At 39.9% G+C, this 23178-nt stretch overlaps 1 protein-coding gene across 2 annotated transcripts in view; it reads right to left on the minus strand.

Annotated features, from left to right (window-relative positions):
• HMGCR (3-hydroxy-3-methylglutaryl-CoA reductase) overlaps positions 1–14954 on the minus strand; it is a 34546-nt gene extending 19592 nt beyond the window's left edge. The window contains exons 1-7 of one of the 2 annotated variants that reach the window (XM_044446112.1): positions 14801–14954; positions 10477–10668; positions 8800–8911; positions 7386–7473; positions 6724–6808; positions 4072–4177; positions 717–823 (exon numbers count right to left, since the gene is read on the minus strand). In XM_044446112.1, the coding sequence (XP_044302047.1) occupies positions 717–823; positions 4072–4177; positions 6724–6808; positions 7386–7473; positions 8800–8911; positions 10477–10641 (663 nt within the window). In that variant the 5' untranslated portion in view covers positions 10642–10668; positions 14801–14954. Of the gene's footprint in view, positions 1–716; positions 824–4071; positions 4178–6723; positions 6809–7385; positions 7474–8799; positions 8912–10476; positions 10669–14394; positions 14606–14800 lie in introns of those variants that run through there. The other variant, XM_044446113.1, reaches the window with a different exon arrangement.
• Between the last annotated feature and the right edge of the window lie 8224 nt (positions 14955–23178).

Below are 23178 nucleotides of genomic sequence, written 5' to 3' on the forward strand. Positions count from 1 at the left end.
CTCTCTTACCAAAAATCTTAACTTACTCTAATTAAAGCACTGCAATTTACATAGTTGGGCATAAAGTACTGGGTTTTTTTTTTTTTTTTTGCAAAGTATCAACAAATGGAAACTAGTACACAGAGTTTACAATGAATGTGTTCCTTATTTTAAGTCTCTATGGAGCAGTTAATTTGACCACGAATACAAAGTTCCATTTTTTACATATTCATTTTCTTAAATTTAATCTGTACACAGTACAACAAGAACTCTGGAAGCAGTAACCTTGTAAAATTATTCTTATCATTTCAGTCAGTGTATCTGGGTAAATCAGAACAATAATAGCACTTCCCATTTTAGTAATTTTTTTAAACTAACAACTTTTTTCCAAGGAAAATTCTTCCCAAATGCAACATAAGCATACTTTTTCTGACATTTCTAAAATTAAAATAGGAATTCCTCTTTACCTTATTTACCAAAACTGGATTACTATCATAACTTTGCAACTGTTTCCTTTTATTGTTATATTTAACCAAACTGTATGGAACTTTATTCCACAGTCTCTCTCAGATCTCCATAAGTATTCCTTCTCCTATACTCTCCTTTCTCCTATAGTCCATTAGTAACATTTCATGTGTTTTGTGTTCTGAATCATAGCATATAGATCTTAATAGTTGGTTATTGTTATTATTATTACTACTACTACTACAATGGTGATTGTGGTGATGTGCTCTTACCTCTAACACCAGAGACACACAAGCAGGGAAAAAAGTCATAAAGACGAAGTAGTTGGCAAGGACAGACATACAGCCAAAGCAACACATTATTTCAAGCTGTCTCACTCCTGTCAAGGAGACAAACACAAAGTAATATGAATCACATTTTTCCCAAAGAAAGTATTGCATAAATAACTGTAAATATACTACAAACATGCTCTGAAATGGTGTTGCACAATATAACACTACCATACAAAATAGTCATGTGGGTAGCATACAATCATTCTACCATTCTGTTTCCTACTGGAAACAGTTAATGATGCTTGCTACTCATGACTAGTAAGCTTTTTAAACTGCAAGATGATTTCAGGCATACTAAAAATGTATCAGAACAAATCTGATTAATAATCCCAGGCCTATGCAGTTTCTATTTACATATCTAATATTTTTAACTCCCCATTCTTTTAGTTATCGCTCACAGTACTGCTTTCAATGCTAATATCAAATTAAAAGAGCAACAATAACATGAACCATGGTATCCTTCTGGGGCAACTGAGCTGGGAGTAGGCAGCACTACATTGAAGTGGCTCTCCTCGTCTAGAAAGTGGTACATGGGGAATTTGCTTTGGGTCATGGATTCTCCAGTTCAGGGCACCTCAGGGGTCAGTCTTCTCTTTCCCATTATATCACATTTACACAAAACCATGAAGCAGGGTCGTCTGGGGCTTGGGTGTGCATTACATGGATGACATGCAACTCTATTCCTCCTTTTCATCTTCAGCAGATTAGGCTGTGGATGCTCTAAACTGGTGCCTGGCTGCAACAATGGACGAGACAAGAGCTAACAATCTGAAGCTCAATCCAGACAAGATCAAGATGCTGTTGGTGGTGTTTCTTTGACAGATGGAAGATGCTCCACCTGTTCTACGTGATGTTTTTCCTAAAGGAGCAGGTTTGCAGCTTCAGGGTACGTACCACTTCTTTGTTACTTGAGGCTCAGGAGGTTGCTGTGGTACAGAGTGCCTTCTCCTAGATTCTGCTAGTGGCCCAGGTACACTCTTGGCTTCTGCAACCTATGCTCTGGTAATTCTAATCTAGACTAGTGCAATTAACTTTACAAGGGCTGCCCCTGAATACACTTTTGGAAAGTGCAGCTTGTGGAAAATGTGGCAGCCAAACTAATAACTGGGACCAGATTGTCTGAATGTATAATCCACATTCTGGTCCTCTTGTATTGGCTGTCTATATATTTTATTTATTTATTTAATTAAAACATTTTTATGCCACCCCATTCGCTGAAGTAAAACCACTTCAAAGTGCTGGTCTTAACCTATAAAATCTTTCATGGAATACCAGAATGCATTACAGGTGAATAACTAATAGTTCCAACAAGTTTATAAAACAATTCTAGCTTATTCGACACTGTATTGCATGCTGCTATAAATGACCATATTGCAATTGGGATGCAAGGCATTAAATAGAGACCATGATATATGTGCCTGCAGGACTTTGACAGACAGAGAGGCCACAGAAACTAGGCACTAACTTTACATGTTTAACTTACATGGGTTAGATGAATGCAGCTTGTTTAACCACAGTGATCATGCAAACCAAGTCAATGACAAATTGTAAGCAGTAAGATACATAGTGGGAATTCACATGTAATACTAAGCTAACCCTTTGTTTTGTATTTTTGTCTGTATTTTATTGATATTGTATTTTAATATGTTGTAGTTGTTTTTTATTGTGTTTTATCTTGCGACTATGAGCTGCCCAGAGGTGCTGTGGCACAATTGGGTGGCATACAAATGTTTTAAATAACAACTACTAGTACAACCACCACCCTGCGAAAAGGCTACACAGTAAGTTGTTTCCTGAACAGCCCACAGAACACCCAACAGCTGATTGGTTAGCCACAGGTTGTTCTCCCTTTATTTCTCTCTCAGTCCACCAGCCAACTCTAGCATATACCCCAGGAAAATTTGCTGGAATTGTAGAACCCATCTTGCCTACTTGCTCTTGTCCCCCATGCCTATATTACCCCTATCTGTTCCTGGCTATTCCTAGAGTCTCAAAAGTGTGCAACTGGAGTTACAATTTTTTTCTTATTATTTCCTTTGCAAGTCTTTTTTTGGATGAACACTTGATGCCCTGCTTAGTTAATTTCCTTGCACATGTCATCCTTCAAATGGGAACTCTGAAATGCAGCAGGCAATGTACAAGTAAACTGACAGGATGAAGCTTCCTATCAGGAAGAAATAATAGGAATGAAAAAGAGGAAACCATTGCTGCAAATCAGAAACACTGAAAATGGAAGGGGGGCATAAGAAAAAGTACCAAGGGAGTAAGTCTATCAAAGGGGGAGGTGAAGAGTTAGTAACTTCTCCCACACTTAGAATTGTTCATACATACACTGCTGTGGGCATACTGCTGTGGTTACTGCAGTTCTGTGATGCTTAAAAAAAAAAACCTCATGAAAGAGACAGTGTGGGACAGAATGAATGGGGGAGAGGAGTAAGTACTGTTGGTGGCACCCCATGTGCTCTGCCCCATTCAGGCACCCTCTAAGTTTTGTGTTAACCTGATGGAAATATTTGCAAATTTAATGACTGGAAAATAACTGGAGGGGAAATTTGTGCAAATTTGATTGGGAAGTAAATGGAAGGGAAAACTGCACACTTAAAGTGACAGAGCAGTTAATGCAACAATACAAATTTCTTTTCCATTTATTTGCCAGCTGTTAAATTTGTGCATACTTCCCAGGCCAAAAGATTGTACAAGCACTCCAGAAATTTAAAAACCCCCCTCAGAGGTGGCATAACTGGACAAAGTAAATGGGCCACCAGCATCAGGGGTACTTACATTACATGCCTCGCCACAATGGGGCATCATTTACTCAGTCCCATTCAGCTACTTCCTCAGGGTTTATCTTACAACTACCAAGGAACCACAGTAATTAGAGCAGTTAAAATGACAAATAGCAATAGTAATAATACAAACACAGCTTGTTACCGAACAAGCGACAGTCACACTCAAGTGCTGTGTGGGCATTGGTGGAGGGGCAGACACTGCGAGCAGCACAAGTGAAACTGCAAAGAGCAGCTGGGATTTTCACTGCTGTTGCCAAGCAGTGCGCAATGAAATTGCTTTCCTGGGTTCAGACAACATAACAGCCCACCGGGAAAGGAACAATTCCTTGAACAAGTCATAGGTTGGCAGGATGGTTTGTCTGTGCAAGTGGTCCAGGTCTGCACAACATGACGAGCCAATATGGCTAGCTGTCCACAATGGTTTGCTGTGTTGTACAGGTGTCCATAATATAATCGGTTAAGATCCTGAAACTTAATTCTTTCTGAACTCTAATTCCCCAGCTTACCTGACATTGTACCAACACCAATGACAAGGCATTCAACAAGGGCATCAAGTGTAAACGTAGGGCCCAGGATTGCCATTCCACGTGAAATATTCTCTCTTACTTCATCCTGTACAAAAAGTAAATATTCAAGTGACATAATATGTAAACTGGAGGAATAAACAATTGTTTGTATCCACATTTTCTCAAACCCTAATCCATTTACTTAACAAGAAAAGAGGACCCAAAGGCAAACACATGTGTTATCAGACAGCTGCTACAGTAATAAAGTGTGATAATTAACTGAAGATAATTAAATATTGCACAAGACAAGAACACATCACAAAATACATAAATAAGCCCGTGGGTAGTGCAGTCATGAACATTTGTTACTTAATTATCCCTACGGCTTTGCTCTGAGATTATTCTTAGCCTTTAATAAGTTTTATACATAACATGGCATAACCACTGAGATAACATGCCTCATGAATGATAGCTAATGCAAGACAACCTACATAAATTCTTTCCAACCCCTCCCCATTCAAGACAGGGAGACTGGAGTATAATTTGCATCATATCTCAATACTTGCTTGCAAGGTGAGAACAGAGGGAAGCATCTGGGAAAAACTGTAGGTCATTAACATCCAAATTTGGCCATAACATCTGTACCACATATAATATTTATTTATCAGTCACCTATGAACTGTAGTTATCTGGGAAACTCCCAAAACAAGTCAAATCAACAGATTCAATTTATAAAACAATTCTAAAACTGAAATAAGTAAAAATCTAATTAAGTGGCAGATAATTAGACCTAAAATGTTCTTCCCAAGAGTAAAACCATTGTATTAAGTTTACAGCCCAATATAAGGTTGAAAGTTATCAGATTTTTAAGGTCTGTAAGAACAGTATTTGCCTGACATTCAAAAGGCATTAAAATAGGTACCAACTTAGTCTCTTTGGTAAGGGAATGCCATAAACAAAAGGCTACAGCTAAACAGTCACTTTCTTTTGTCGTCACTGACTGGATTTCAGCTTGTGTGACCATTCATATGAAATCATATGCTAACAATTCTGTTTAAACTAGGGTAGTCTGAGATTATGACTACCTTTCAGGTTGAGTCCTGTTTTCGTGACAAATTCAATATATTTGTTACATAATCCCACAGGGATTACATCATGGTGTGGTGAAGTTCCTACTCGTCACATTGCATGAAGATCTGGCTGACAGCATCTGTTAGGATGTTGTAGGTACACATGACATGGATTACCAAGAAAGTGGTATGTCAAAAGGCACCCCACTTCCAGATCTTGGTGGCAAGAAGTGAAAGCAGGGTCAATCTTGTCCCTATTTATTGATGTACACAACTGTCATGTTGTTGGTAAAGATTTGAACACAATGGTTCAGAATTAGTGTCTGAAAGGTGACAAGAGCTTTCTTCATGGCTCGGAACTCTAAGTACTTTATATGGCATGGGGCCATATAAAGTATATGAGGGATCATGCAGCAGCCAGAGTGAGCTCCCCATCTGAAGAAAGAGGCATCCACTGTGTGCAAGATGCAGTTCCAGAGGGGAGAACGTGACTCCAGTGGCAGTAGTGGCTTCATCTGTTCACCACTGGAAGTCTCTCTGGATTCAAGATGAAATTTGAAGCATGGTTGTGTGGGGCTTGGTTCTTGTATCAAAGGAGGCTAACTGAAGTGGCATCATGTGCAACTGAGTAAGCTATCAAGGTGGCCATGAGGCCAAGGACCCACTGGGTTGTGGTGGCAGTGGCAGAGTCCTGGATAAAGCAGAGGATATCTCTGGTGAGGATGGTAGTTGACTGAGAGGAGCTATCCAGGTACAGGGCACGACTCTACAGCTCAGCTTTTAGGTAGTCACCTGGTTAGTAAAAGCCTGGCAATGGGAAGCATCAACAACATGGGTCTCTCCCAGGCAAAAAAGACACAGGGAGTATCTGCTGATAGGTGGTAGCTTGCTGCCATAATCCACGCAGTTGTGGAATGGGGCCTTGAGAGTCATTTTCTCAAGTGGACAAGGGTAGAAAGGCTGGCAAAAGCGGGGAAAAAAAGTGAGAGAAAAGCAGTAAAATATCTTTCTTTTTGCAGAGAAGAGGGAAAAAAACAACATGGATAAAACCTGAAATGCAATAAAACATCTCAGAAAAATCGATGAGGCAACATTTGTAAGGTAAGTAGTAGAGAAAGAACTTTCCAATGTGTTCATAATACCAGCTGAATAAGAACTGAGGACTTTGTGGAAGCACCTCCCTGGAGGCTGGGTGTGCCCAGGGGTGAGGCTCCTGCTGAATAATAATTAATCAGCTTTGATATCTTTCCAAATTAGCTCTGCACATATGCACAGAGTCAATATGTGTGATGCACAGAGAACACAAAGAATAATGTTAAGTTTTGTAGAATTTCATTCCATATAGGACTGTACTCTCAGTCTTGTTTGGCTCTTCTCTAAATAGTGGCATAGCATGCATTTCATATGAGCTGTTACTACAGTAGGTTTAATAAATCCCCAAGCATTATGGGAAAAATAAGTTGAAACAAGTATCAACCAGTTATGAGACTACCTTATTTACAAACTAATTTTTAAAGAAGTCGAAATCCTGAGCTGGGCTAAAAAAAAATCATACTTTCTACTGAAGCAGTCTTTAGCCAACCTGTGAATTGGAGCTGAGTGCAAATTTGGCTAATGCGCTGGCTCTGGAGAGGTCAATCAGAAGCAAGAAAAATGGCAGAGCTTCACTGAAAAAGGAACAAAAACATATTGTGCATTTAAAACAGTTAAAAATATGCAAAGTAAATCACACCCAACTTTGAAAACTAGCCTAATCATTTAAGTGCAAATAACTTATATCAGAAAGAGGTCCCATTTTAATGTTTAATCTTCGAACATGCACTGAAGGATGTCTTTTATGGGATGCATTCATACACCTCATTGTCTACATGTATTCAAACAGCATGGCAAAGAGAGATAACACAGGCAGGCAGCAGTGACAACATGCAATATAGTATGGTATGAAGACCTGCACTACCGTGGAGAAGAGAGAAGAAAGGAGGGGAGGAATGCTGTTTCAGTACCATAAAACACCACTGTTGAACAGGGGAAATTCCTATGCAGCACTGCTAATGGGATTTGTTTGGGCCTAGTGCTGGACATTTGGAAAAGATTGGACACATAAAATGAAATCATACTGCAGAGGTCTTAAGTATGTTCTGGAAGCTTCTGAAATGAGCTCCAACTTTGCCCCGTCCCAAGCATTCTGAGCTTCTATGCAGATAAAGATATATTTTCATACGCAAAACAAGGACTAATACATACTTCAAACCTGTCAATTCTTTATCAAGGAAATGAATCACCACTGTACTGAAGACAAAACTTGAGAAGATTGTGAAGAGCCCAGCAATACCTATAACAAACAAAAATCTATGTAACAAGGCATTAAAACCAAGGAATTAGAACCAAGCATATGCACATCAGACCCCACCATGTAACTGCCACATTGTTTCAGGTTATGCAGCAGATGGACATAGGCTTTATCAGGAAGACTTTATGCAGAATACTTCTCTTTCATTTTAAATAAAAAGATAATCTAGATTTTGGAGCAATTCATGACAAAACTGGGCAGCAAAGTACAACCTTAGAATTTCTGTATGTCAAACCGCAATTGCCCAAATGCACTGCCCTGTAAGAAATTCAGCATCCTCCTTCACTGGCAGGACTAAATCCCTGATTGCGTGTGATAAAACACAATCTCTGCAATAGTATCTTGCTGAATAAATACTTTTCATCTAGAAATCAATAGCACTGAGCTTATGCCATTTGTCCTAGTATTCTCCCATCCAGGCACAACTCCTAATTACTTTACAGCAAACATGCCCTTTGGGCAGCATCCCTGTAACTTTGGAGTGGATAGTCATAATCCCCAGAGTTGTTACATGCAATTTCTGCAGTCCTAAGCAACAGAAACAGCTCAACTGTGCATTTGTAGTTCCACATGCCAGAACCATGCATGGACAATTTTCCCATATAGCTAGACATGGAATCTTCAGAAATAATTACGTTCACAAGATCGGTGGCCGGTTTGCAGGGGATGCCGTATGAGGCGTGACTGAGGGGACTGGGTCTCTTCAGCCTGGAGAAGAGCAGAGGGGATCTGTTGGTGACATACAGGTATGTGAGGGGACGTCACAAGGCGGTAGGTAGAGACCTGTTCTCCCCTGCAGAGGAAGGCAGGATGCGCTCCAACGGAGCAAAGCTCAGGGAACCAAGGTTCCATTTAGATGCACTTCCTGATATTTAGGACCCCAAGAGTATGGAATGGGCTTCCACAGGAGGTGGTTGAGGCCCCATCAGTGAGGGTGTTCAAAGGCAGGCTAGACATGGACATGGTGGGCCTGTTGTGAGCGGAGCTGGGGGTCAGACTAGATGGCCCAGGAGGTCCCTTCTGACTCTCTGTTTCTATACCCTTTTTGATTATTTTACATCTGTTATCTATCTCCAAATGAAATCTGTCCCAGTCCACAAAATACTAAGAAGTGTTGTGAATGCTGGCAATATAAAACATCTCTTCTGCAGTTTGCCTACACCCTCAATATAGCATGTGCTGGACCCAATTTAAGAGATACACAGAAATAAACCTGCATTCATATATACAGAGGTATATACTTGGAAGTTAATTATTATGCTCGATTCACTTGTTTGTACTGACCTGTAAGACAAATCAATATCTTACCTAAAATATATTTTGATCCAAGCTGCCTCAGATTCTGAAACTGGAAATATATATAAAGGATTGCTATACAGCGTGTGATTGTCAGTATTATGATATCACTGCTCAAAACATCCTGCAACAAAGAAAGCAAAGTTCATTGTTAAAATAAAATACACATTAGGAATACCGTATCTCTAAAGCAGTTTGGTAAAAAACAGACCAGCATTTTAGGCATTTAATCTTTAATGTATTGTAAGCCAACCTACCATGTTTCCCTGAAAATAAGACCGGATCTTATATTAGTTTTTGTTCCAAAAGACGCACTAGGACTTATTTTCAGGTGATGTCTTATTTTTTCATGCACACCAATCTACATTCATTCATGTACAGTCATGTCAGCATCTTCTGGAACATCGTCGTAACTCTCCAAACCCCAAATTGTCTTGTAACGGATATACTAAATGCGTCCGTCTGGCTGATGATCTTAACTGGGGCTTATTTTGGGGGTAGGGCTTAAATTACAAGCATCCCAAAAATCATGCTAGGACGTATTTTCCAGTTAGGTCTTATTTTCAGGGAAACAGGGTAGGAAGGCCTTGGCAGTTATAGGCAGCCTAAAAATATGCAAACAAACAAACAAACAAACAAACCTTTCTGAAATAGCAAAATAGGGACACTACTTAAAGAGCATGCATTTCATTAGTCTGTATAGGTGAAGGAAACTTACTAAAACTGCAACTTATTTACTCAAAAGGAGCAAATTCAAACCATGAGTTAGGATTGCATTTGCTCAAACAGCCAGCAACTAACATTAACCATTGTTTCCTTTTTCTTATTTATTATTATTTTCATAGACAAGTAGAATACAGAAAAAGAAAAAAGGTACCAAGGGATCTTATACATTATATCAAGATTTTAAAATTTCACAAAACGTCAATAATGGTTATCTCTTCTATGGTCAATTAAATTAATTAGTACTTAATTGAAACGTATAAAGCAATTATTCTAATTTGTAATTCTTAATACTGACTTATTTCCCCCCTTTTAAATTGATTATAAATAACAATAAAGCATTTGCATTAAAATTATAACTCACTGATATTATTACAATTTACTCTATTAAGTAAATTGTATATAATTAGCTGTCCACTTATCATTCTTCAGCAGGTCTTCTTATTTATTTGACTAGTTAGTTTTGCCATTACTGCATATTCAGCAAATTTATTTTTCCAATCTTCTTCAGTTGGGTGGTCTTCTGCTTTCCATTTTGATGCTATTATAATTCTAGCTGCTGTTATTATTTACTTAAATAACTCTATTGTATTCTATGACAGAGTTTCTGGTCTTAGCATTCATAGCAAAGTTGATTTTCAACATTTTCTATGTATCTCTCTATGTATTTTTTAATTTGTAAAAACTGTATTACACATCCACCACATATGGTAAAAAGTGCCATCCACTTCTTTACATTTCCAGCACTTTCCATTATAATTCTTACCCATCTTCTCAATATCTTTCAGTATAATATACCAGAAAAGAAATATCTTGTACCAGTTTTCTCTTAGTGCATGACTAGCTGTGAGTTAATATCCTGTATTAACCATTGTTTTGATTAAGCTATCTCAACCTAGCAGATTAGTTTCAAACAGCATGATTACATTGGGCAGTAATATTTAAAGAATACATTTAACATCTTACTTCTTCAAATTTGGGACATTCATAATTCCAGCCACAGATCTTGTCATTACCAGTGAACATCTTCATAGACATCATACAGATGGTAAGAGTTACAGTTCCCACAATGACCTCCCATGGGTGAGAGGCCACAAAAAGGCCATGCATTCGAAAGAGTCCAGACAACATTTTCAAAATTATTTCCCAGATCTAAGGCTGAATACATACAAAAGCTTGTTAGTATAACAAATTACACACATGGGTAAAAATAAAAATGTAGAGTTTCATATAAATTTGACAATGATTATATATTTTAAAATATTAATTCATGAAACAGGAAAAAAGAACTATAGAAACGTCTACCAGGAAACCCCAAAGCCTGTTCCTTCCCAGACAACACTCAGTTATACAACACTCAGTTTAGCTGCATGGAAGACCCACCCTGCCCCCTGCAAGCACAAATGAGAAGGATGGAACCCAAGAGATTTCAGGCATCCAACAGAAGCTTGGCAACATCGCTTTACTAAGAACAGAACCATAAAAAATATCTGGAGACATCTGGAGAATATGAGGTATCTACTCCTAAAGGAAGGCTATGTGCATGTACTTCTGGACAGGTATCACCACTGCGGTATCAAGGAACAACTTGATTTAGAAAGTTAGCTGCCACTTACAAAAGCATGTTTTCCAAGTAAAAAGCAACCAACTCACAATATTTAACTTAATTGACCGGCATCCTAAATTTAATTCAACATGATGTTCCAACTAATTTGTTTTTCAAATTCAGCTAGTTGCAAGTTTGTACTGTTTCTGTACATTCAGAGATAACACGATCTCTCTCTTGCTCTCTTCCTCCACCCCAACTGTGACTATAAAAAGTTGCTTGCCTATAGCAGTGTTAAAAAGAGTCTAGAGGAAAACGGACTGGGATTTTTTTTAAAAAATGGAGCTGGCTCTATTTTTTACAATAAAATGCTTGAGAGATACTTAGGCAGGTGGAACATGTACAAAATTATGGGATACACATTTTGTGGACATAATGACAAAGCTGATATAAATGTGAACATTTTTTTGATATATGTACATGGATAACATGTCATTAAAATATACTTTCTCTCTGTTATGCCACACAGTAAATTATTCAGCCTCAGTACACATCCTTATAAAAGGAGAAAAGTCAGTTGATTTAGCTGAGGTGTGTCTCACAGCCATAGCACTCACAAAATGAACATTAAATGTCATGCAGCACATTTCACTAGCAGATACCATATAACCTGGGGTCCCAAAACTTTTCTTATTCCTTCCTTCCTTCCTTCCTTCCTTCCTTCCTTCCTTCAGAAGGCTTCTATGCTGTCCCATTCTCCAAAGCCTTGGGGCGGCTCACAATAATAAATAAATAAGAACAGTATAAAACAATACTGCTTTACATTACAAGTGACAATTTTCAAATATACCTCTTGTGGAGTTCTTTCTAACCAAAAGATCTAGCTTCTCCAACACCAAATGACAATTAGTACTACTTTGAAAACAGAAGATCAACTTGCTGCCTATTGGAACTGCCTTCAGGTGCCCAAGCAAGGAAGGTTTATATAAAGTTGTTTCTTTTTCTTTTAGCAAAAGCATTCCTGGACAATGGAATGGGTGGGTAAATGGGCCAATAAAACTGCAGACTAATAAATTGGACAAAGATGTTTCACATTTTCAAGTGCTGCAGCTTTAAAAGCTAGATTTTTCTGAACTATATGGACTAATATTTCCACAGAGCATTCTTGTATATTTCAAATTTTAAGATTTTTTCCCCTACAAGGTCTAATCTTCTCAAATATGTCTTAAACAGCACTGTTCTTTTCTTTCGTTAAATACTATTTTTTTAACACATACTACAAACAAATTGGACTACAAGCAAATTGCTTATCTGTATAAACATTTCCTTTTGTGTGCTATCATTTTTAAATCTCTATGTGAAGTAGTTTTTACATATAGCATTAGCATGCCAGAAATAAGCAACCCAGGTGCATTCGCTGCAGATGTACTGCTAAAGGTAGAAATGCATTGATATTTAATAGGAGACACATACAATTCTCACACATGTAAGCATTTTAGCCCACGCACCTTCTGTTCAAAACATTTCTTCAAAAGAAAGCAGAAGTTTTGCTTATTTTTTAACAGCACAATTCATAAGCAAGCTGGATATAATTTGCCAGTGGAGTTTTCTGGTAATTGTTATTTACAAATCGATAAATAAGCAAATTATACTCATTAATTTTTTTAGAAAGGGACATAACTCTGTCCATTCTCCCTACAATTGCCAATGACCATCTTTGAGCTGTGAACACTTCTAAATGCAATATAACAGGAGCGGTTTAAGTAGTCAGGCCCAGAAAGATTCTGCCTTCAATGCTATATAAAAGCTTTGTCAGATTCCTGGGCTCTTTATCTCTCTTGAATGGTCACCTTAGCTTCCTTGAGAGATAATATGACATAGTGAGAATCGTTGTACAAATATTAATTTGTCACATCCTTACATAAAATACTTTTCCTTCATCTGGTCAGTATACCAAGTCTCCAAGCAAACAAAGTAATCTGTTATTTAGGGAAAGAGTCTGCCCTAGAAAACTCTAATGGCAACACTTCAGGAATGGGACTAATTTATATTAGGTCACACACTGACCAACTCACAACAACAATAGTTTCTTGAGTGCTGTCTCAAATATGAAATCCTGACTATTTTAATATGTAATTCTATGCCTGTATAGATAGAAAAAAAGGCCCATAATGTCCAGCTGCCTGGGGTTTGTCTGCTTTTTTCTGTCCAAATAAGCAGAGAACTATACCCTGTCTCCAAATTTATAAATCTGTATGTTCATACTACACTTTCACAAAATAATCATCACAGAAGATATCATTCATTTAACAGTATCACCTCTCAATAAAACCAGTGCATGCCAACAGCAAATCATGTCAAATGATTTATTCTGATTGAATAAATTCTAAGAAATGCATGCATGGGTATATCACATTTTTAGTATCTTTCTAGTCCTTTCTGTTCTCTTCTTTCCTAGAACTAGTGAAATGGCTTTCCACTGAACTGACAGAAATTGAAAGGAAATTCAAAGGCGAACACAGGTATGAAATGAAAGATGTACTGTATTGGGCCTTTAAAATTTATCATTTTAAGAAAGTTGAAACGTAACATAAGCAATCATAAACAAGCATGACAAAGTTAGTATTTGTCAAACACAATGATTTAAAACAAAATTTTAAAAATTAGGGGAAAGCAGCACTGTACGGAAAAACTGAGATAAAGATCTACCTATGCACCATTGCTTTGCAAACAATACTAGCTAAGCCCATCTTTACTGCATACAGAAAATACTGAATGGTTCAAGAATCAATATAAAAGGTTTGGGGAAGCAATCAGCAGCTCCTTGAAGGTATTAAGAGATCCTCATTTTAACATGTTCTTCTATATTTTGGGATTATAAGTATTTATTTAAAATATTTCCAGATCTCCACTCTGCTCAGTGAGGACTCCGGCAGATGTACAAGTAAAGCCATTAAAAATATGACACAGGTAACCATAAAAAGTTGAAGCTGTAAAATAAAATCAAGGATTCGTCTTTGCACTCTATTTTCCCTCTCTGCCAAGGCAGCACAGAAAAGCCGGAGAGCGGCATGGTAATTTATTTATCCGTGATCAAGGACCAATCCCCGCCCCTCGGCCTCTCTGATCCATAAAGTGCTAAAGGCAACGGACACGACAGGAAGTCCCGGTAGAGACACCGGCAAAACACCTGTCACGAAGCAGCCCCAGGCAGCGGGGCCGCTCGTGGCAGTTAATTCTGCCTCGGATGTACTGTTGCTTGGGATCGCCGCCGCCAGCCACGGAGCTCTTTATAGGCTACCGCACGGGGCCGGCCTCGTACAAGTATTCTCACTCACGGATAGCAAGCGAAGGCCTGCAGAGCTGGGGGACACCGCAGAAGATGGGCGGACGGCACCCTCCACACATCCGACTCTCCCACTCCAAGGGGCAGAGCTACGCCGTACACGCCACCATCGTGCGTCGGACGCCCCCTCGCGACTCTTGGACGGAGAAGGAGCCGGAGGCCGTAACCGACCTCGAGGCTTCCGCGCCGCCACAGGAAGACAGAAAGTTGCTCCTTTACGGAGCCCCACCGGTCCCGCCAGGAAGGCCCCCTCCAGGCGGAGAAAGGGCTGGCCGAAGCGCGCCTGACCGAAACGGCTGACTTCCTGCGTGAACAACAGAAACCGCCCCCGTCGCCCACTGCAGCGCCACGGAGCCAGGCTCAAGCCTACACTACTGAGCCCGCGGAATCGTCCATACCTTCGTCAGTCAACAGCCGGGATCGTGCTGGAGCTGGCAAGCCGGTAGGCTGCCTTCTCTCCGTCTCCCCTCCTTGCCGCAGACTGAAGCGACCGCCCTCGCGGCTAGACAAGGACACCCGGTTAGCAGCTCCGTGACCGCAGCCATCGCCCGATCACGCAGCCAATGGCGAACATCTGGCACGCCCAGCCAGCGATACGTCATCCGTCCGTCACCCTGGCAACCATCGAGGAAAGAAGCGCAGCGCCCGACAGATCAGGAGGGGGCCACGCGCCATCGCGCCACGAGAACGTTGACCAATGAATTGTCACCCAAATCTCCTTGCGTCTCGTTAGTGGTTCACAGACGGCTGGCTTATTTGCATTTGGGTTTCAGTGGACCAATTAGCTTTGCGCTGACCAGCGGGAGAGAAGGAAAGTCGGAGGATGCTATGTTTCCATTTCTAAAGAAGAGTTTGTGGTACCTTTTGGAGCGTTTATCCGATTGATTGTAGTTGGCACTCCCCCCCCCCCCGGCTCCACAGGGGAAGCCGGGCATTTTGTAAAAATAAAATGTTTAAAATTTCTCTGTACTGTAACAGTTTCCTGACACAGAAATTCAGGCAAAGGTCTTCTAAGGGTTAAAGGCAGAAAAACCCTCTTGGTCCTGTAAAGGTAGCAACATAATATGGGAACACTGTTCTGGACTACTTGAACCACAGTATTGATGCTTTCCTTGTGCATACGTTGACAGAAGTGGCACTTGTTTCTTTACATAACTAAAAAAATACAGTCTTGTCCTCTAATTAAAAGCACCGCTTCACACTTTGGTCATCTCTCATCCAGACTAGGGCAAGTGTCTGCCTCTGCTGTTGTCTTACCTGGTCCCTTCATGTCTGTCCAGCAGTTTGCTGTTAAAATGATCAATCCTGATTAGGAACATAGGAAGTTGCCTTATACTGATTCAGATCACTGGCCCTATGGCCCAAGCTGCCTGGCAACTGCACTCCAGAAGCTTTAGGCAAGGTTCTTTCCTGGTCCTACCTAGAGAAGCTGGGTGTCAGTTTAATCCCCAGTCAGCCAGGTTGTTTGTCCAACCCTGAGAGACAAAAATCTTAGCAGCAAGGTCTACCAGAAAAGCTTGTTACTGAGGTGTGTGCACAGGAATACAGAGCAGCCCACTCTTCCAAAAGATATCAGCATGAAAAATATGTGTGTACCTTTAAGAGCCGCCTGTCATTGGGCATCTTGCTTTCTTCTCATCTACACTTTGATCTTTCATTTTGTCCATTGTCCATTTCAAGATAAGACCTAATTTACTACAATCCACTCTAACCCTGCCAATGGGCAGACAAGCAGACAGGCACCACTCAACCCTCTTTCTAGTACATGTTCTGTAGCACAATTATAAACAAGGATGCAATTTCAGCTAAACAGATTTTACTACACTATTTCATTCACACACAAAAAATTGTTAATTTCTGTCTGTCACTGATAAACAAGCAATATGACTTGAGGGGTCTCACAGCTCAGACTGGAACCAGGTTGAGTTCTCAGGAAGGTTACAAAGAGTTTAAACACAGGGAATCAGAAATTTTATATCTTGGGGGTTGAACCTGGGGCTTTCAGCATGCCAAGAGTGTGTTTTACCAGTTAGGGCACCTACAATGGCACCTCTCCTGGAATTCCTATGCTGGCTTCTTCTCCAGTCCTAGATCCAGTACTTTCACAGCTACCCCCCTTACCTCTCTGCCCTTATTTCCCAATACTGTACATTTCATCCTGTAATCTTCAGCTTTCTTGAAAGACTCTAAACCACCATTTCTTTCTTGCTGGTTCATATGCTTGGAACTACTTCTCAACATACTTTCTTGCTTCTTTCAAATCTTTCCCAAAAACCCTACTGGTTCCATGAAGGTTTTGGCACAACCAGTTCTGTGGCTTCCTTCCCCTAATATAACTAGCATAACTCAGCCAGTAACTAAAGTTAAGTACTTGGAATTGAAACAAACCACAGTGCTTTCTATTTCTTCTACCTCCACTTCCCCACCTATGATGTTTTCCTGGATCAAACTTTAGATAGTAAGCTTTTTGGCACAGAGTCCAGTCTTATTGTGTGCTGCACAGTGCTCACACTGATGGTGCTATATAAGTAAATAATGAAGTGTTGTAGTAGAAATACAACTGGCTTTTCAGTGCTTCTGCTAAGGGAGCCCTTGCTCGGTAAAGTGTTTCTTGGTGCACAGACTGTATCCATAATGTCCATAATATTCTTTATTCATGATGCAGCCTACATACTGTTGCTGGCCTGACCTGGGGGTCAGAGGCTGAAGGCCCCTTAAGGAGGGAGAAGAGTGGCTTTGCTGGCAAACTAGAGGTGAACCCTAGCTAGATGAATTATAGCCAGACTAATTGTAGAATTTAAGTTTTAGCTGATTTAAGCCTGAAGGAGATCATTAGGACATGACTGCACAGGAGCAAAACCATGGGAAGAAAATCACTGGTTTATGACCGAGATAAGAATTATGGAAGGATGAAAGGGATATAACAAGGGACCTTTTGATGGGAACTGTGGTTGAAGTAAGATATAAAAGACCTGTGAATTGTTTGTTCAGGGGGTATGATTTGAGTTTTCCTGAATTACTCTGTGCTCCACTTGGTTTATTATGCAGCTGGCTAGAAACCATGTCTCATCTCTAGACACTTCAATGGGCTGTTGAGCCTGGAGTCCTCAGTTCTTGGAAGCAAACTGGGCAACACTATTGTGCCTGTTTAGAAGTCAAAGCTGCAACTTGTCTAAAATAAAATACCAGGGTCTTACATACAATTCCAGGGGCAAACTAAAACTCCCATTTGCTGTTTGAGCTGAGGTATAAATACAGTCATTTATCAAGATGTAAATGTCATTCTAATGCCAAATAAGAATGCATGCACTTAAGTACTAGGAAAAGAAATGGATGCATATTTTTCCATAAATTCCACTTCCTCAGGTTAATACTATTTTTCCCATAGGAAATCTAATCCATAATAGGCTCATCATATAGATTTATTTCTATTTTCACCTGGTGGATAAGATTGCTACTAAATGAAAAGCAAAGATCATGGATATACACTGCAGTAGCAAAACTACTGGGTGACCACAGTATTCCTAAGTTACTACTGCAACAAAAATGGATGTGTTTCAGGGGAAGTGTGGAATTTAGTTGAGATCCTTCGCATGCTTAGAGAAAGTCCTATCACTAACATTGCAAAGGGAGATGATTAAAGTTTTAAAATTATTATTAAAGGAAATGCAGAGTGCCAGATGACTGCTGCTGCCTGTCACCACTGTTACAACAGAGAATAATGATTAACTTAAAGTAGGAATTGACCACAATGTGCATAATGCGCAGGTTATTATAACAGACTTGTAGTGGTCATTGTGGAGCAAAGAAAACTTCAAAGGCAGAACACAGCATGAGAATACGAATTATAGTTCATCGAGAGGTTCAGTTTGATCTCTAATAACTTGAATCAGGATAAAATGTTTGTTTTTATTAACATACTTCATGTGTTAATTAGCTTACCAAGTGCCAGAGTGTTTGTGTTATCAACAACTGTTTTGTGAATGTTAATCAGGTGATTGTCACTACAGTGCCTTCTATATTTAATTTTCCTCTAAATTTACTGTTTATAATTTCCTTTTTTCCCTTACATGTGCATCATTTGTTGGCTATTTAGCAGATAAGGCAGTATATACATGTATATTTGCTTTGTAAGCCGCCCCGAGGCTTGTTGCAAAGGGGGTGGCATAAAAATTGCGTTAAATAAATAAATATACCTGAAATTACAAAGAATTCGTGCATCTGAATTCCATTCCATCATGAATTAATTAACCTTAGGGAGATATAAGATTCTTTGTGGTTTTTTTCCACAATACACTAACAAGGTTACCCTTCTGAATATTCTTCCCTTCTGCCTCCATTCTCTTCCTGACACAGAACAGTCTACCCGTTCTGAATCAAAGATAGTCCTCAAGGCAAGGGAATTGTGCTCTGGTTAGTAAAACACTATGCACAGTAATGGTGTTATAAACAAAAGCTAGATCTCTAGACATTTGGACTTTGACTCCCAGAAGTTCCTGACATCATGAACAATGGTTAGGAATTCTGGAAGTTGAAGTCCAAAGCATCTGGAAATCTGCTTTCTGACCATCCTTGTTTAGAGTGCACAAAGGGGAGTTCTGATGAAAGAAAGTCTGAGAAAGGGAGACTTTGTAGAGGTAAAAAGGACGATTTTACACAACAATACAGGAAGGACAGATTAATACAGTCTCACAACCCTTTATAGAACCTCTTTCTCAAGGGTTGAGAAACAAATGTTCCACTATTGCTGCAAGGACAGAGCCTCCACAGATTGGCATGGGATGAAGCAACAGCATACTTCAAGGTGGGGCTTTTGGACAGTCTGTTACAACCACCACCATCAAGAAGGAAAGTAAGGTATATAAAGCACACAAACATCCATGGCTACCTTACTCCTATTCCTTGCCATTAAGGGAAAGTGTACTGGCTCAACTAATCTCAATATAAGTACGGATAATATGACTACGAAATCTGGTTGCTGCATTTTACATCAGCTGTGTTTTTCTTCAGAAAGGCAGTCCTACATTGAATATGGTGCTGTTGGGAGGTTCTGTCTTGTGTTAGAGCCTTGGGAGTAATCAGTAACTGGATGTTGCTCCTTGACCCTTATTAATGAACTCTACCTGGTCTAGTAGGATGGAATGAAAATTTCCCTTTGCAATCGGTTTGCTAAAACTGCTGTTAATGGAGTGATACTGTATTACAACTGGTGTAAAGACAGACATCTTACTGGGTTTAAGAGTTAAACAGATAAACAGACACAGTACTTTGACACACCTCCCAGAGTTGACTAGCTGGAATCTGGTTACAATTTATCTCATTCCACTGGGAACACATTGGGTCACAGAGGCTTCTTTTAATTACTGTTTGTATTTCTTGAAATACAAGATTTAATGGCAGGGGTTGTGAAAGTTTATTTGTGTTTTGAAAGATAAGGCTGCATGGCATCTCCAAGAAGTTTATAGTCTCTGTATCAGTTAGGTTAATCATATTGGGATGTCACTTTTAATTCATTAATATTCATTTCCCAATTTCCAGATGCAGATAATCTCCTTGGCCAAGTATTCTAACTCCAGCTATTGCCCTGGCTGGCCAAACACCCACAAACATAAGTGCCCAGAAACATGGAGCAGAACAAACAGCCACTGTGGATGCACTGTTTGACGACAGTGCCAAAGAAATAACTAAATTAACATACCCACTGCTGTCTTTTCTTCCCATCCTGTGTGTGGGGAAGCTTGAGTCATGAGTGCTCGCTGAGAACCCAAGTGGCACCACTGTGTCTCCCCCTTTTCACCTCTTCACAAACACCAAGTGTGCTTCTTGGTTCATGGAAGAACTGTTCTTGCTGATGACTACTCTGTCTCCCCTTGCTCAGCACAGGTACAGGATCAATCCCACACCTCATGACTAGCAGCTGGTCCCTCAGGAAGTTATCAGTTATGCAATTTAGAAAAGCTTCATGAGAGTTAGTAATGCAACAGCATGGAGATAGTGCCTTGAGGCATGTGTGGGCAGAAGGTAGATTTGTTTATTTGATTTATACCTTTCCACCAAGGAAATGATGCTCAAATAGGAGCTGGCAGCAGGGCTGATTATCAGGGTTGCTGGGAGCTGAAGACTCATACTACTGAAAATCTTTTCTCTGTCTGCTCCTGCTATAAGGGACTCTACCTTTGCTACTTTGCTGCCTGTTGAACCACTTTGCAAGGAAGAAAACCCTGCTGGGGTGCCAACTGAAAATCTACATATACTGGATATGACAGTGTTGTGCTTGTGGAGCAGTCTGGTCACAGAATAATGTGAATACAGGATTGCTTTATTGGTCTAGCTCATTTATAAAGCTAATAAATAATAATTAAATAGTCAGAAACAGATGTGGAAGACAGAGAGAGAGAGAGAGTCACTATTCAGGGTATAAATTTTACTTAGGAACAAGGTAACAATTCTTAAAATTATTACAAATACTATATCATTAACATTCGACAATTAGAAGTGTTACTGAAACTGTAATACAAACACATAAAAACCCCCCCCCCCCCCCACACACACACAAGGAATTTACTCACACAGCCTGTTTGGTATGCATTATGGTAAACTGACTAATCAATTATGATTGATTGTTAAACTAACAACAGCAACAAAATCACTGGGCATAATTCAAACATCTAAATAAATCTACTGGAGTACTTCCTAACCTGAATACATCTAGATAAGTTCATATTTGAGTATAGAAAGGAAATATGCATAACAAAAGGGAAATGAGGTAGGTATCATGTCCCTGTTAATGTATAAGTTATCATAGTTCTGGGGAAAACCAACTGGTCAGAAGAAAGAGGAAAAAAAGGGCTGTACATGCACTCTACTGTGTAGTGGGAAAGTGGATAGAAGGGGATAAGAAGGAATGGAGAGAAAGAAGAGTAAGGAAATGGAAAAAAGAAGAAAAGCAAGAACACTTGGATTCAATCATAGTTACACTTTGAGAGGAATTATGTATTATTTTCACACTTAATCAATGACTCTTTGTCTTGTGAAATGTTGTCATCTAAAAGCTGAAACTGTTGGATTGCTCAAGCAGATTGGTAATCTTTTCCCTTTCTTACTGAAATTATGCTAAAATTACTGGGATATGGTGTATAAACTTGGGACCCGGATACTTGAGAAAACAGCTTCTCCCTTATCTACCTTCCCATCACTTAGTTCAACTGATGGCATGCTTCTGGTGGTTCTGCATGGACCTATGGCCCAACTGGAGTCTACCAAGAGAAGAACCTCCAGTGTGGTGATTCCTTTTCTATGGAAACTCCTGCTTCTGGCAGGACCAACATTGTGTTGTTTCTGGCACCACGTGATTTTACCTTCACAATGCGTCCTGGGACATTGCTATTCCCCAGTCTCATGGTTTGCTGTGTAATTTATGCATAAGCAGACCTACCATGCAGCCTTTCTATGACATCGTTGTCTGTTTGGTTGCCACATTTCAGCCACCTGCCTTTTAAGTTTTCTCTCAACCAAAACATGCCTGGGATAAAATATCCTCAAATCTGCATAACAATGACCATTGAGGTACTTTTGACAACCCACATAATGTAACATAGTGGGGTACAATATACTATGATGTTGTAAGCTTGAGGAGGGAAGATTCAGTCTGAGGTGATAAGTGACCTCTTCTAGCTGAAACCTGAAATCCATTGTTGCTGTAACTCATGCAAGAAAGAGCCAGTCAAAAATTACTTTTAATAGGGGACACTTGCCTTATCCAAGATGGTTTTATGTACAGGTGCCCTGATTTACTGCTGGCTTCAGCCAATATCTAGATAATAAACCTGATACTCAGTCAACTATTTGACACTATAGATAACCCTTGCAATAAAGGAGTCAGTCACAGCTGACTTGGTATTACCAGTGTGACAAGTTTATTTTATTTATTTATTTAATAAAAGCTTTTCTATCCTGTCCCCTAAAGAACATCTCAGGATAGCTTACATGTTCCAAGGACACTTGCACGGGATGGTCAGAGTGGGTTCTAGAGCAAGCCTGCAGGTCAGTCCAATAATCAAGAAAGTTTTCGTGTCAAGGTTTGTTGCGGGGTCATTAACAAAGATCCAGCCAAGGCTACTAGGCAGGATGTCAAAAACAAGATCTAGTATGCTCAAGTGTGTTTGGATATCTCTAAGAAGTTAGATGGAGTCACTGAAGCAGTCAGCGTGAGCTTAAGTGGACTCCGGGGGATGGTGGAGGACAGGAAGGCCTGGAGGAATGTTGTCCATGGGGTTGCGATGGGTCGGACATGACTTCACAACTAGCAACAACAAGCAACAACAACAAGTTTGTAAGCAATCCTAAACAATCCTTTGATCCAGGAGCTTGCTGGATATGCCCATAATTTCAGCTGCAGCTTTTCCCCCACTGGGTACTAGAACTACAAGTTACGGAATTCCCAGATACAGAAGATATATTATACCTCCCAAGATAAGATGCAGAATACAGGGTGCTGTATAAATTGCAGATCACATTCTTGTACAAATCCTTATACAGTGGTACCTTGGCTCACGAACTTAATCCATTCCATGACTCTGGTCATGACCCAAATTGGTTGTGAGCCAAGTCAAATTTCCCCATAAGGTTCAATGCAAAAAAGGTTAATCCATTTGGTAAATGTTTTTAATCACAGGGAAGATGGGTGCGATTGCGGGCACGCTGGCGGGGGGAGGCGGGCATGATCGCGGGTGCTTCAGGGGGGAGATGGGCGTAATTGCAGCCATCTCCCCCGCCC

The sequence above is a fragment of the Varanus komodoensis genome, unplaced genomic scaffold (genome assembly GCF_004798865.1).
Source record: "Varanus komodoensis strain SLA01 unplaced genomic scaffold, ASM479886v1 scaffold5, whole genome shotgun sequence".
In the NCBI taxonomy this organism is placed as follows: Eukaryota; Metazoa; Chordata; class Lepidosauria; order Squamata; family Varanidae; genus Varanus; species Varanus komodoensis.